Here is a 16682-nt window from a genome sequence, read left to right on the forward strand (position 1 = left end):
TGTTTTTGTGTTGGCTGCATTAGCTGAAAAACATGTACATAGCCATCCTTAGGGTGCCTGCTTCTTGACTCAAATAAAAAGTATCAATATACAAAAACTAATATAGTCCGCAGTGAGTTTAATTAAATTTATTTGCAGGATCATTAAAAAAAGTGCCTCCCCACTGTCTCCCCATTTGACCTACTGATAATTTGACCTACGGTATATTTTCTCCTTAGACCTGCCCTTTTCCACTATAAACAAAAGATATCAAATTACTGAAATAACTTAGTTAGAACTGTAGACTTAGGAAAATTAGACATAAAATTGTATAATTGCTTTTGGAAATAAATAAAATATGAAATGTAAATAAAATTATTTTTAATAATAGGATTCTGTTCAAAGTTCACATTTTAGACACATTAAGGAGAACTGACAAAAAGCCTGAAATATCAACTTACAAACTAATACATATGTGATATCAGGTCAGAAATTAAGTAAATAAATAAATAAAATAAAATATTGAAAACCACTTAATGCCACTGAATTGACATAAGAACCCCAAAGATTTTTTGCAGCCTTTACTATTAAAGGCACTACATGATTATTGTCTTAGAAACATAAAAAACAGAACTAGTTCATTTTAAAAGCTTTGCCATCGTTCAAAGTTATTCCTCTCTTACCTTATGCATTTCAAGCTTCCTTATTCATCATGATGAGTTTCACAACTTTTAGAGCCTAACATGAAGTTTTGCTGTCACAATAAAGCTAACAACAACTAACATGCTAACACACACTTTTCTATTTTCAAACAACAAAAAGCTTTATAATTAAATACAGACAGTATACAGTGGACTTATTTTGATCTCAAGAGCTGCTTATATATCACTTTTCTCAAATACATGGAAAAAAAAAATCAGGCACAGGGGGCCTTTACTAGTTTTTATTATAAACAAGATTCTATATTCAGTGTTTTACATTTCCAGATCAATTGCAACATTATATTTTTTATAACATCTTCCAACTGTAGTTATAGCTACTAGCACCAAAAGACAGATTTCTTATGTTGTTTTGAACTCTACCTTGTATTCCTATACTCAGTATCTTTTCTATTGATGCAAAATGACCTGGTCTTACTGCAGTTTCTTATATTTTCCTCCATCACTTACAGAGCGCTCCCCACATCTCATCTCCTGCATCTCCAAATGGACCAGGCTCTAAAAGGTTTGTCCAAAAAGCACCATTACTTCTATATAAGGGTGTATTGACACCAGAAAAATGCTTGTTTGATCCAGATTGAATGCAGACTATTTTTTTCAGTTGGTTCGGATCATACTCTCACCGAACATTTGGCAAGTGCACTATAAAAAGTAAACAAATGCATGTATGACAACCAGCGTATACACTGGACAGAACTGATGGGGTTGGGGCGGGGCAAATCAGATGCTTTCATTCAGCCTTCATTAGGCTCTGATAAGTGTGAATAAAAGAAGAGAACAGCTATAAAGTAGCAGCCCAATATTTTATTTTTTTTATTGAAGAGACAAACATCTGGATACAGTTAATGACATGCAGTTTGTCAATGCTTGAGCGTTGAAGTATAAGCTATGGTGAAGAATAAGATAAGCAAACCGAATGTGCCCAAAATAGGCACCTCGTGTTCCCGTGCATCTGTCTTTCTTGATGGTGGCTCGTCAAGCCCAAAAAGGGGCATGTTTTCTGTGCTCTGTGCGTGCAAATGTGTGAATAAAGACAAGCTCTCACACCTCTGGCCTCATGTGCAGATTCATAAAATCTCTTTTCAAAATGAGTTTCCACTTCTGTGGTTGTTTTTGAAAGGGGAAAAACTAACAACAGGTTGGGTTATGTTCAGGACAGGTCCAATGGCGTTACTATGGTGAGAGGCCCTAAACCACATGGGTAATATGTTTGTCAATGACATTAATCAAGACTGACAAGCTTTGGATTCTGGGTATTTTGTTGCTCATTCTGAATTGTCAGAGTTAAAAACCCCAGGACAGGCCTGCAAATAAAATGGAATAAGATTTTTTACAACACTTATTCACTTGGTAAGGGTTGTGAAACATGCTGCCTAAAACAAGCACTTCTCCTTTAAATAATTAGATTTTTTCCCGTTGGATATTCTATGTAACATTTCTGGAGGAGGGTTCACCACCTGCTTGTCTCCATGGAGATGCTATTGCTTTGCCAGGAATATTTCACAACATGGAATTAAACATATGGACATGTAACAGACAGAAATTAATGCGTTTTCAATCATTATGTATTATCAGATTTCATCAAATAAATTATTTTCTTATTGTTTGATTTATCTACCTGTGAGTTTGTTTTGGTGTTGCCAAGCAATGTGTCCTCAGAGCTGTGCAGCATCTCTGAGGCAAGACACCCTAATTGTGGGTCCTGACAAAATATTTTTGCTAATAGATGTTGTGTAAATAGTTTAATTCTTCTGTAAATCATTATATAATGCCTTTTAATCCTTTGAATGTGTGATTTTTCTATCTGTGATCCAGGTACGATACTTTACTCTAAATTTACTCTAAATGTATTTAAAGATGGACAGTGATAGTTACATAACAGTTGCAATATACAAAGCGTATTTGATCACCTTTGAATACATAATGTTCTGCAATATTGCTGTTAATTATAAAATAATCAAATGTAAACATTTAGAATTTAGGAGAGCTGTGCAATATCTCTGAGGAATATTTGTTGGATCCCCTGATTCACACAGTTTGTGATTTTTCTATCTGTGATACAGAGTAAACCTCCTGGGGGGTGTGGCAGAAATGACAGAGGCTCAGTCCAGGTTCAGAACACATTGCAGAGTGGACAAAAGGGGTGGACCATTACAGACACAAGCAGGTCATTCTACCAAGCCAAGTTATAAGTCAGATCTCTGGAGGGTCAATATGCCCACAGAATGAATACATGTTTTTCAAAGTTTATTGGGAATAACACCTCACATAAGATGGGATTTGTAATATTTAATGCCTTACTGTGGAACCTTCAAGCAAAGCAATCACCACGGAATTGCCATGGAGAGAAGTTGGTGACAGACCCCTGTGTACGCCTGAAAATAACTGCATGTTTTGTTGCAAGGCCAAAAATGTGAAAAGTGTGAGCAAGTGGTATTTTTCACACTAGGTGGAGGCCATTAAAAGTGAAGAAAGAGTTTTGGCCTATTCTGTTCAGAAATTCTAGTGGTTACAAAGGTCTTCCTGGTAGCAAGAAACTTTTATTATTCTATTTAGAACCGGAGACGAACAGAAGAGACCTCAAAATGGTGCAAGTCTCCGCGGTAACAGCCCACTCCTGTGTTTCTATGGCGACCACCAACAGTTTCTGCTTCAATCTTTAACAAGCAGCTGACGTAGAGGACAGTGACATGAATATGTGAGAGAATGCAAATATATCATATGTGCAGTGTGACAAACAATGTCAAAACACTTTTCACTTTTTAACCAGAATGATATATTTTTTTCTTTGTACAGAAAATTTGCTACAGTCTATGAACTAGCAATCCTTATGCTATTAAAGAGGTTTAGGCCAAAAAAATAAAATAAAAATCAGACTCCGAATCTCAACATTAGCTTTATGTAGGGTGATGAGATGTTCTGAAAAACTGACATGCATCTCAATTAATTTTTGAAGATTTTTCCTTTGCTAATGTAAGTATTTTATCACAAGTAATAATTGCCTGATCATTGGTGAGACACATTTAGAGTGTTGGTACATGTGTCCTCCATGGAGATGTTATTGCTTTGCCTGGAGTGTTCTACTGAATGTCATGGACACAGGCAGTTGCAGGTAAGATCTGTGAAGATTCAAGTCTGCTCACAGTAAGAATGCATGTTTTTCATGTTTTTTTTACTATTATCATACCCGTTATTGAATAAAAAGGTTTACATTTTTTACCTTTAATGCAATACTTCGGAACCTTCTAGGCAAAACAATAAATTGCCATGGAGACAAGCAGGCAGGAGACCTCTTATCCTAGCACATAGTTTAACTGAGGATAAGTGAAAAAGTGAGAAAGTGGCATTTTTCACACTAGGGTGAGGCCATTAAAAGTAAGACCAGTTTAGTCCTGATGTAGATTTTGGTATGGTCCTGGTTTAGTCCAGGTTTAGAATCAGCTTTAGACCCATTCAGTCCAACTTTTGGTGTTGTATATGGTCTGAACAGATTGTAAGTCTCTATTATTATTACGGCAATGCTTGGGTTCCAGTCCTCACATTTCATCAGTGAATAAAATGGGTTTTGTTTTTTGAAGTTCCAAAAAGTTTAGACTATAGACATCGGTCGAAACTTTTGGAACTTTGACTTTACTCTTGTCTCTGTAGGTATTGATCAATAAACTAGGAAATGCCTAAACCTGTGCAAGCCTCTACTGATAAAGTGTAATATTGAACCAATACATTCCCTATGCGCAGTCTCAATATTATCTTTTTATTTCCCACACTGTGTTATACTACTGCTATACTGTGACCTCTTCCTCCACTTGTGTGTTCACACAAGATTACCCATGAGCCTTTGGAGTGACCCACCTGTTTTCTCCACCTCCATGGGCTCTGGCTCAGGTCGTTCTATGGGCTGTCCATCCATGTGTGTGAAGGTAAATGGTTTCTCTGAGGCTAGCATCAGTCCAGTCCCGTGGGGCTCTAGTGCCGCATAGTGGGGCACGGTTCTTCCTCTCAGTGACCTCCTCTTCCTCAGTGAGTAAGACTTCTCCTGACCTGAACACAAACCAGAAAGAGACAGGAACAAGGGACAAAGTCATTCACCATATTCAGGAAATACTCTGAGGAATAAACATGCACTACAAACATGAGAATAAACACGTACAAACTCCCTGTATAAAGAAAGATAAATACATTCTAAAAATAAAGCTGGCATAATCATTTCTCCATTTTTGCCTTTTAATATAGTACAGATGTTAGATTTTAGAGGAAATTTAAAGGTAATCTATGGAACTTTTCTGGTGGGGGCATCTCCATGAATATGTTATTGCTATGTCTGGAATGTTCAACAGTATGCCATTAAACACATCTTACCTTTAATCAATTACAGGTCTATTTATAATTATTGATCAACAAAAAATACCTGAAAAAAACATGCACTCTTACAGGTTGTGTGCCCACTTATTGCAATTTGCCATGGTGACATCACCTGCTTTTATAGAGAGCAGACTGAGTGGAACATTCCAGGCCACCAAGACAAACAGGAGGTGGACCCTCTACCAAAAAAGTTACAAAATGAAGTGTACTTCTAACCATCTTATTATTATTAACTGAATACAGCCTTGTCAATGTTGAAAATACTATGTAAAATTATATGAAAGCGTAGTTTTATTAAATTATTTTTTCTTATGAAAAAAAGAAGAGGTCAAACTAGTTGAAAAAAATACATCATTTACCACATAAGGCACCACATAAGGACAAATAGATCATCTTGAAATGATGTTTTGAGCTTGTAATGAGAAGTAATTATACATACTCCATGGCAATGTGGCTATATATTTCCCTGTGATAGAAATTTAAGTATAGTCATGTTGTGTATTTTAAAAGCATTTAATCTGTGTCAGTCTGCCAGACCCAGACGAGACATTAACATGTGTGAAGCTCTGTCTCCATCCCACAAGAAACTCGCTGTTGTTCTACCTGTCTAAGTGTAAAAGTTCATTATCATATGGGTGTGAAACAAAGTCACTCTGCTTTGAAATGTATGTAGCATTGGCATTCTGGTATAAAATAGTCAGAGCTCAGATGCTCGGCGTGATGGCTGGTGGGTGGTGGAGACTTGGACTTAGGGGAGAGGGGAACTGGGGGAGAGGCCAGGAGGCTACCAGTCTGTGGCCAGGGCAGGCCTGGGCCCTGTCCTGTCTGTATCTGCTGCAACAAACAATAAACCTTTTTTCCTGTATTGCAAAACTCACCGAGCTTTGTAAATGGATTACTTTTCATCTACAACTGTAATTTTTCCACAACAATAATGGTGTCAGAAGAGTGGGATCCACGAGTGGTCGTCCAGAACACAGTGAAGATGGGATTTTGTCTTCCTTTTGTTTTCTGTCCTGATGCACAGATCTTTCAAAGAAGAACATGGACGGACGTTGGTTTCTGTCCTGGATCACCACCGCTGGATTCGAACAAGGTTTACTTGGTGAGCTTTCCCAATACAGGCTTCTTTCCATTTGAAAAGGAAATCTTCATCTACAAAGACTGGTAAATCAAAGGAGAATGTATTTTGGAAATGCAAAATGCTTAACTAAACATACCCAATGGGCATAGTTCTGATCCTATGCCATTTTTGATTCATCTCACAACTTTTCAGTCTTTTTGGGTCCAAAATCTCATGTGTGTACCACTATGTTGCCCTAACAACGTGCTGCTAATACAATCCAAGCAACAATGGCTCTCCACCACTCCTGATTTCCTCACTTTTGGGACTACTGGAAGTTACGAGTGCTAAAACATCTAAAATGGGGAGCAAAACTTCAAGGGAGTATTCCCCTCCGGGACGCCCCATCGTTGATTTTATTAGAAGAAAACATGGAGATAAGAAGTCTTCAGAATTTGGTGCATTCAGTTTAAAAAATGTTCATGCATTGGAAAACAAATTATGTGAAATTGAAGTCGAAATGAGAGAAAAAATAACATTTTTGATAAAAAAAAAAAATTAGAAAACATCGAAAATTACAAGGAATGTTTAAAAATGTGGAAAGACGAAGCTGAAGTCAAAATCAGAAAAACTATGCACAAGCCTCTTCTCTTTGAAGATGCAACTGAAATGTGTGAGCTGAAACTGCCCCACGTGCAGAACTCTTTGTCTCAACAGTTGACTGTACTGAAGTTTGATCCAGATCTGAACAACCCCCATCCAACCTGTCTGCCTGATCCTTCACCAAATAACTCTACAACGCAGGACAGTAATGGACACGTGAAAATACAGATGGAAACAAGCAAAGTGAGCCGTGTTGAAGAAGACACAATGTACTCTATGCCAATGGTTGAAGTCTCTGGTCCACAAGGTTCAACATTAGTTTTCCGCCCTTGGATTTCTTCTGAAATATCTGCAGCATCCCAAAATCTGCCCAATCATACAGCATCAGGTCAGACTTTTGCTAAAGAACTTATAACTTTTTGTCAAGATTTCAAACCTACTATGAGAGAACTAAGGAGAGTATTAATCCTGAAAATGAAACCTACTGAATGGCACAAAATAGCTGATCAACTTCAAAACACTGAACTGCGATGCAATAATGTTGATTGGAAGCATGACTCCAATGATTTGTATAGAGAAGCTGTGAATAACATCTGCACAGCAATCACAAAAGCCTTTCCTGCCTCTATCGATACTGATAAAATCCAATCCTGCAAACAAAGAGACACTGAGGACCCTGAAGAGTTTCTCACACGTTTAACAGAAGTATATAACACCCACAGTGGATTTACATGACCTGATCACTTAGGTGTAACTCGTGATGTCTGGGAAACATATTTGTGTAACTATTTCATTAATGGACTAAAAACAGACATTTCTTCAGCTGTGAAGAAAACCTGCATTGGCTGGAATACTGCTCGCCTAACTGAACTGAAAAGACATGCCACACATGCATATGAACAGCTAAACAGAAAGAAAATAATGAAGCAAGAAAGAATTCAGAAAGAACTGCATATGGCAGCAGTGACTATGTACAATAAGACCCAACAACATGAAAAGCACCGAGTGAATTCACAATTACATAGACAACTACAGACTCATCAGCCAACACATAAGCAGAGCAAATATGGGAGGAGAGCCCGTCGAAAGAACAAGAGAAGATTTTCCAATGAACCTTGTTTCATCTGTTGTCAAGCTGGACATTGGAGACGGGAGTGCCCTCTACGCCATAAGCCCTCTGCATTTTAAAGGTGCACGGGTTTAGTTGTGCTACTTTTTGCTTTGTATAATATCTAGTATTGGGACATACTTGAATTTATTCTCCAGAGTGAGGTTTAGGAGTCATTACAGTTAACTATCAAACAGTCATGGGTGAAATTCCCCTCTAGTTGTAACTAGCTAGTAAACAGTCAAACGGGTGAAAGTCCCTGCTATTTAGCGAACAGTCACTAGGTGAAACTCCTATCTAGGGTTACTAACTGGTAAAAGGCAAAAGGGTGAGAATCCCTGTGTAGTTGAGTGTAAGGACAGATGAACTTTTTTCATGAGGGAGAGTAAATTCAGAAGAATGAAGATATTATGTGATAGCAAAATGCAGACAAATGTAAATTTACGTAATGTCAACAGTATGCTCTAATTCACTCGTAATGTTAAGTGTGAAAAAAAAGAAAAAAAAAACAGTAAAGAAAAAAAAAGAAAAACAAAACAAAAACTGAAAAAAAAAATCTGAAAAACCCCCCCCCCGAAAAGAAAGCAAATGGTTAAGTACAGAGCGTGACACAAGAAGTGAACTGTACATTTGTGTGTCCTTAGACCTGATCAGCCAAACTGTGTGGTGTGAATTATGTGACATAAGAAATATGTGTGTAACAGCTAAACCATTGTAAACCGTGTCAACAAGAAAATGACAGGATGCAGTTTCAACTGATCTACTCATTTTCTACATTTCTTTGTTTCTTTATATTTCCTTTTTGAAAAATGTTGTATTTATTTTGTGTTTTTTGCCTCATCACTGCAGTGAGTTTAATGACATGCATGTCCTAAGAAAAGTCCAGCTGGTACCAAAAAAACCCTCCTCAATTGTAATTAGAAAGAAGAAACCGAATTCTTCCATGAATTCCCAAAAATGTTAAAGAGCTCTCTTAAAAACAAAATGAAGGCCTAATCAAAGCAGGTAGTGATCACAAATCCAAACTGACTTGACTGACTTGACCATCCTTGACGACTAAGTGCCTGCGATTTCGTTAATAATTTTTTTTGTTACAGAAGATGCGGATGCTGCATAATTTCTCTTCTTTTTTTCTTTACATATTCCTATGAAATAATCACACACTAACGACACTAACAACTAACCAATAACAGTTTTGGGCTTCACAAAATGTTTATTTCAGCAACAGTAATTTGACTGTTCTCTTGCAGCAGAAGACAACTAAGCCAAAATTGACACATGTATATATAGATATATAAATGTGTCAAAGGGGGGATATCACAAATGTAATTTTAGTTTTTAAAACTGGATTGTGTGAAAAAGGTGTTATCATTTAGAGACTGTTCCATTAACTATAAGACCTGTAACCTGACAACATCTGGAGCCAGGGATAAGTTTCCACCTGGACTTGAAACAAAAACATCTCTTGAGCTGGAGGACACATGGCCTTCCCCTGGACTGAATCAGACCTACATCATTGAAACAGAACAATTCTTCTGTTTCAATGTCACCAGAGAAAAACTTCAGAAAAATTCAGCTATTCACTTCTTTTCATGTGACTCAGAAGAACTCGACCTGTTCCCCGTGTCCCCAACCACAGCCCTGAAATCGACACATGGGCTGAAGGACAACTCCAGAGACGAGCTGCGGCCAGAGAGACGCCGAGCTGCGTGCGGACGGAGAGAACAGCCATGTGTGGTCAGAGGGAGGACAAAGGGACAGAGGACAGGCGATGGGAAAGATTTAACTGAACACCGTCACCATCATGTTAAAACAGCATTCACTGTCTGACTACAAATCATATTGGACAAACTGAACTGAACACAACAATGAACTGTTGAATATCCTTCCATCTCAGTCAACAATAATGGAACTGACTTCATCTCCAACAATGAACGTTTCTGTGCAATGATTGTTTATGAAGTATGATTAATGAATAATCAAAAGGGAGAAAGTGTGATAGAAATTTAAGTATAGTCATGTTGTGTATTTAAAAAGCATTTGATCTGTGTCAGTCTGCCAGACCCAGACGAGACATTAACATGTGTGAAGCTCTGTCTCCATCCCACAGGAAACTCGCTGTTGTTCTACCTGTCTAAGTGTAAAAGTTCATTATCATATGGGTGTGAAACAAAGTCACTCTGCTTTGAAATGTATGTAGCATTGGCATTCTGGTATAAAATAGTCAGAGCTCAGATGCTCGGGGTGGCCGGTGGCTGGTGGGTGGTTGGGTGGTTGGTTGAGACTTGGACTTAGGGGAGAGGGGAACTGGGGAGAGGCCGGGAGGCTACCGGTCTGTGGCCAGGGCAGGCCTGGGCCCTGTCCTGTCTGTATCTGCTGCAACAAACAATAAACCTTTTTTCCTGTATTGCAAAACTCACCGAGCTTTGTAAATGGATTACTTTTCATCTACAACTGTAATTTTTCCACAACATCCCTATGACAGTGAATCTGCAATTATATATGACATTTACTGACTTTCAAAGCATCAAAATACAACTGAAGTGATGTGATCATTTTCCTTTATGTGTGGAGATTTACCAGTTAAAATTCAAATATTTTGAGTGCCACACTGGTACAGACAAAGTCTTTATGCCATATGAACCTCAAAATAAATATTACAACAGTTACCAAACACTCATTTTCAACAGTGCGTTTTCATTAAAACCTGTAGATTACCATACATTAGTCAAGGTAACACCCCTAAAATCTGGGCAGGACTGAAGGTTTTAAAATTATAGTATAATATTTATTTTCTTTCATGTTTTTGGCCATGTCTTTGTCTCATAATAGAGGAGTTCAGCAGTCTAATTTGGCTTATTTTTTTGATTATGCTACATTCATGTTTCCTGGATTGTGGAAATTTTTGGAGAAAAATGAGAACCAAAGATCTCTCACTCATCAAATGAACATGTGGCTTTGTCTCTCCATAGCAAAAAGATAAGTGTAATAATTTTCAATATTTATGAATTTGCTTATGCTTTCTAAGTAAGATGTTAAAACCGTATAGTTAAGAACCAACTTTTGCCAACACTTGGTTGGCCACGATAATTTTGTCATAGAAAGAACCTGCATAGCACTGGTAGCTTGCTATGGATTTCATCATATTTGTTTAAAGGTGCTAATTGTTGTGTTGTTATGGTGGCATTTATTTTTAAAATAGGAAGGTTTGGATTCATGATTATGCTTTTTGTTTTCAGGGGTCCAGAAGCTCATATGTGCTACTAATGTAAAATACTGAGTACTGTAAGTTATAAGTCATAAAAATATGACAACATATTAATATATATAATAAATATAATACTTGTTTGACAGTTATGAAGGTTGAACATGTTGTATGTGACCTTAACTAGTGGTCAGAGGATTACATTGACTGTCTAAAATGAGCCCGAGTATTTTAATGCATGCTCAAATATTTAGTGTTCAAGTAACCAAATAGTTTAATTGTGATATTAACTGTATAATTGTTTCACAGATTTGCATTTTTTAAATAAAAGTAATTGTTTCTACGCTGCTGTGTATGAATGAGTATTGGGTCATAAAAATTAAAATTCTAATTGTAAGGTATTGTACCCCAGTATACGGTAAGGCCCCTTCATCTATGAATTTGTACAGGCAAATTCTGCAGCCTGCTCTTTACCGTACATTAAAACAAATTTTTCTTACAGTGTGGGTTATAATATCTTTCTTATATTTGTACTATTTAATTTAATCTTGAAAATTAAGACAGTTTTACACTGAAAGAACTGATGATAGTGACCAAGTGCTTTTAAAGAACAAAGCTAAAAGGCAGATGAATCAAACAGGTTCAAAGCATTCAGATGGTACAATTATGTTTAATCACACCATGACTTCTTTGCGTTGGTATTACTGATCAAGAGATGAAAGGAAGTGGACATTTCTGATCCTCTTCTCTGCACAGTACATATAACTAGGCCATATCGACAAAAATAAAATATGTTTTGTGGAAGATAAACCAATTAGAATATTGGCGGTTTTAGAGGACGTCATCATTAAAGTGTTGAGCCTCATAAATGAGGTTCAGGACCAATAAGTACAACATTTTTTATCTTACTATCCATTATTGACAATATGGTCCATACAGTAATTTTGCATATCTCCAACCTATAAGTGTATGCTTTTTACAGCATATTCTGTTTGGCTGTAGATGAAACATAAAGCTGCTCTGTGGAACTTTTCTGGTGGTGGTGGAGATGTTAGTGCTTTGCCACAATATGGTATTACATATGTATTATTCATGTGGGTGAAATGGGTTAAATCTCACTAAAGGAGCTAAAATGAGTACAGATACTTAAAATGCAATCATTATTTTTGAAAATGCTAATAGTAAATGTGTCTAATTAACTTTAACAGCTTGTGTGCCTTCATTCATGGAATTAGGAGAAAGCAGGAGATATCTTAACACCTCTTGAGATTTGTGTCTGCTCCTTAAATCATTAGTGTCTTTTCAGTGTCTTCAGCCAAATGAATGTAATCCACTGCTGCACTGCAAAGAGTGTGAATCTAATTAGTAACGCAGTGATTTAACTCAATTAGTCTCGACCCATGACTATTCTCTCCATCTCTCTGTGAGGTTAATAGAAAAATACACATCCCATGGAGATATGTGAAAGACACAGAAGGTGAACATTAAACAACACTATTAAAAGACCTATTCTGATTAGTTTCTGTTTTTTAATTAACTGTCACATACATGCTCAAGCATTCAAGACTGTCATGAAGGACAATATGGGATTATGGGATGTATGAATTTAAAAAACACAGGATATTTAAAGGTACAAATGAAACACACACAACTCCAGGTATGATTAAATATTCAGCCAGCCTATATTACGCAAAATTGACTCTTGTGAGTTTTAAGTCATGTTATAATGTTGTTACCTCCTCAAAAACGTACCTGGAGTTGTGTTTTAGTTCATTCACACATTTGCGTAATCCTTTATTATGACTCTGTCTACATCTCCAAAGCTCGAAATGCGCCATTCCACCTTGTGACGTCATGTAGTAGTAGTTTTCTGCGCCACATGCTTGTTTAAATGGGGATATTATAGCTTTATCTAGAATGTTCCACAGTATGGCATAAAGATCATCTATCTTCATGGAGACAAGCAGCTGACGCCACCAGGTTTTGTTATAGGTCAGATCTGAGGAAAGACTACCTTGTTCAGAATGCATCAGTATTTAAATAAACAAAATACCACACTGTGTAACATCCTGAGAGGAAAAATAAACCACTAAATACAAAGTTAGTAATAAACAACTCTTGTCCATTTGAACTGTTGCAGTGGCTGTAGTATGAGTGATTGGTATAGTACCTTTTTCAGCAGCGTTGGAGACAGTGATCCACTCCAGTCCCACGTAGAAGCCGCTGCCCTTGGTCTCCTCAGGGTCTTTCTGGACCCTCAGGACCAGGACCTCGATGCAGTGGACTCCACCCTCCACATGAGACACACTGTGGAGGATCACGAACGGGTCTCCAATGGATTCACTGAATAAAGACTGTTGACAGAGAGAAGAAGTATGTGGGTGTATAATACTGTATAGGTTTGTTAAGTCTTTTGTCATTTTCTTGTCTCACTTCCAACCAGAACAAATGCATTACTTGTAGATAAGAGGACTGAAGACTACATCTTTTATTTTTTACAGTGTATTACTCAATTAAAACCATGTGTTTGTAATCTGCAGTACAGTGTTGTCACATAGCACTTGAAATTGCAGTGGTCATTAGATTTACCTAGTTTGTCATACATTTGCAAAAAATATACATAAAATCATTAGGAACAGTAGACAACCCTATTAAAACACCATGTATACAGTTTCATAGCAAAAGAAAGTTGCTTTAGTGTTAAGTCCCAAAAATTGTCTGAGGAATTAATTAAAGGTCCTATATTGTGCAAAACTGACTCTTGTGAGCTTGAAGCCATGTTAGAAAGTTGTTGCCTCCTCAAAAACATACCAGGAGTTGTGTTTTATTTCATTCACACATGTTTGAGAAACCATTTATTATTAGTCTGTCTACGTCGCCAAATCTCAATATGCTCTGTTCCACCTTGTGATGTCATAAAGCTGCAGTTTTCATGTTAATAGCCTTTTACCTTTGCAATTCAAGGGCTGAAATTATCCAAATGATACTAGTGAAGGTTTATGGGTTTATTACCCCATGACATCATAAGGTGGAACAGAGTGTTTTCATTCCAGGTATGCTTTTGATAAGGAAACAACATCCATCCATCCATCCATTTTCTTCCGCTTATCCGGGGCCGGGTCGCGGGGGCAGCAGTCTAAGCATGGACTCCCAGACTTCCCAGGGAAACAACATTATAACATAAAAAAATAGAGTAATATGGGCCCTTTAACTCTACTGATCAACAAGAGTCCAATCACAACAACTCAAACAGCTCCACAAATTTTTATCAAACAGTGCTAGTCATTCCTAGGATATTATCTGTTTTACCATGCTACTTTATTTATTAGTACAATTTTTAAATAGTTTTTGGCCCATAGGTTTTATTTACTCGCAGAGCTGGATGGGGTTGACAAGCAGAGAGGACATTCACAAATTCATCAGAGCTGTGAGATTTGCAGAAAGTTTGGCATATGTTGACCACAAGGCAGCACCACTACTATTCTTCTTTAAAACTGCATTAGTAAATAAAGTATTCCATGTTTGATCTTGCTGTTAATCTGGGCGTCTAAGATAAGGTTTTATCAATGATGAATTGTGAGTCCAATTGTTTTCTCATTTTATAGTTTTAGCGAATCCGACTGACGTATGGACTGTTAACAAATAGTCTAGTGTTTGTTTAACTCTGAGATTTGAACTTTAAATTACACGGCTGAAAGTTGCACGCTCCTGGGTCTTGTGCTTTCATTACAGATTCTTCTCTTGAACTCTGCTGCCCAACTGCATTGAGTGAGTCGGTCCACTGGGGGAGCTCTTATTTGTAGTGTGTCTAGCAGCGACAGCAGCAGCGTCTTAACAAGAACAAGAGCCCAGAGACATGTCGTATCAAAAAGTTCTGGCCACACTGCCGCAGGCCTCAGCTTCTATAAAGTCAAGTGGGGCTTTCCATAACGCCTAATCAAATACGGAGGAAAAAAGTTTGGGGAAAACATGATGCCTGATGAAAAATTAGGGAATCCATCTTGGTTTACTCACAATGGATTTCAACAGTTCCGCACACTTTGAAGTCCTTTGGTTCTGGAAGTAAAATTTCTATTCATTTTTCCCATACACTTTTTTAGGTGAAATGTTTTAACAATAGCGGTTTATAAAATTTTAGAAACAGATTTTATATACAATTACTGGTGTATTAATTATTGCTGATTAGCCCTGAGCAAGCTTTCAAAGTTTTAATATATATATATTTTTTTTTTCTCCAGAAAATCTATGGGAAAAAATTTATGGGAAATTTACTTCGGGAATCAGGGGGTGGGCGGTCACTGCTGGGCTCCATTAGTGGTGAAAGCATAGATTCCCTGGCAAAGTATTATTATCAGCTATCTAGTGTAACCTGCATTAGCTGCAGATTGGGAGATTGGTGGCAAAATAAAGAATAAAATTATTCTGAGATAATTTTAATTCCAGAGTAGAGTTGTCAAAAAAAAAAAAGGTCAGAAATTGACACCCAAATACTAATCAAAACAAAATTTTGTATTGAAACAGACCAAAGTTATTTTAGAATGATCTTGATCAATGCACTATTTTGAAATTGTTAATCACTATGGCAACACTTCAAATTTTTCCTCTTTCTGACACCAGAACTAGCCACATGCAGTTTTAAAGGAACTACTTTACATGTTTATGTTTTACATTGCATTCAGTTTGAATAAAATGAAGGAATGAGTCTTTTATTTTGGTTTCTATTTTTTTTAGCATTGTGGTATCAAAACCTGTATAGTCAATTGGCATTTTCCTTAGTATTGGAATAGTTTGAAATTGTAGTATCATGAGAACACTCCAGGGAGACGAAGATCTTTTACCAATTTGACATTGTGAGCTGTTTTTAAGAACACAGATCAGCATTTGTAACTTGCACTTTCAACTTCAAAATGGCATACTGTAAAATGTGAAAAGAGCCTACACCGGCTCTTTATGTTCACCCTTTTACAATTCCATTATAATAAAGGAACACTTTTACCTCCCCATTTAGTGACTCAGACATGACGTGACAGATGCAGAGATGTTTCGTCTTGGTAAACATCATTACACACAACATTAAAACTTGTCAAAATTGGTCTCACATAATCATTCAGCGCTGATCTAAATGTCATGAGTTTACGTCATCTCGCCAACTGGGACAAAGCGATTATAATGTGAAAGAATTGACTCATCTCTTAGAAGAATAAGGCAACAAATTTATTTCTCATTGGTAAAAAGGCATGTAGGTGAAGAAACTCAAGAGCTAATTTGTTTCAGATGGGCCAATAGCAACACAGCGTTAGTTTTGTAATGAAATACATGTCAAAATGAGGTCATAAGTAATTATCTTTTGGCTCACTTTTTCAACTCCAGAGATTATCATAGCACTAGAACTAAATGTGTGTGTTTTTTTTTCCAACATTGGAACAACCACATTTTCCACAAATGTTAACTGGACAAATGTATGATTATTATTAAAATATTGATTCACCTTAACTAAACCAAAATTTACAGTAACTACAGAAATCAACATTCAAAAATAAAATCAATAATGCTCATCTGTAATAAGAGCTTGAAATGTGAATCCAATTTCTACATCAGTGTAAAGGTTTTCCTGATATCTATCCTCATAGTAGGTCTAAGTAA

General features: G+C 36.9%; 1 protein-coding gene across 1 annotated transcript in view; it reads right to left on the reverse strand.

The window, feature by feature from the left end:
- The window catches only part of nudcd1 (NudC domain containing 1), a 58577-nt gene that overhangs the window by 34038 nt on the left and 7857 nt on the right, over nt 1–16682 (reverse strand). Inside the window, exons 4-5 of the mRNA XM_033975708.2 lie at nt 13210–13393; nt 4551–4739 (exon numbers count right to left, since the gene is read on the reverse strand). Of these exons, the coding sequence (XP_033831599.1) occupies nt 4551–4739; nt 13210–13393 (373 nt within the window). The remainder of the gene's footprint in view (nt 1–4550; nt 4740–13209; nt 13394–16682) is intronic.

Source organism: Periophthalmus magnuspinnatus, chromosome 11 (assembly GCF_009829125.3).
Source record: "Periophthalmus magnuspinnatus isolate fPerMag1 chromosome 11, fPerMag1.2.pri, whole genome shotgun sequence".
Classification (NCBI taxonomy): Eukaryota; Metazoa; Chordata; class Actinopteri; order Gobiiformes; family Gobiidae; genus Periophthalmus; species Periophthalmus magnuspinnatus.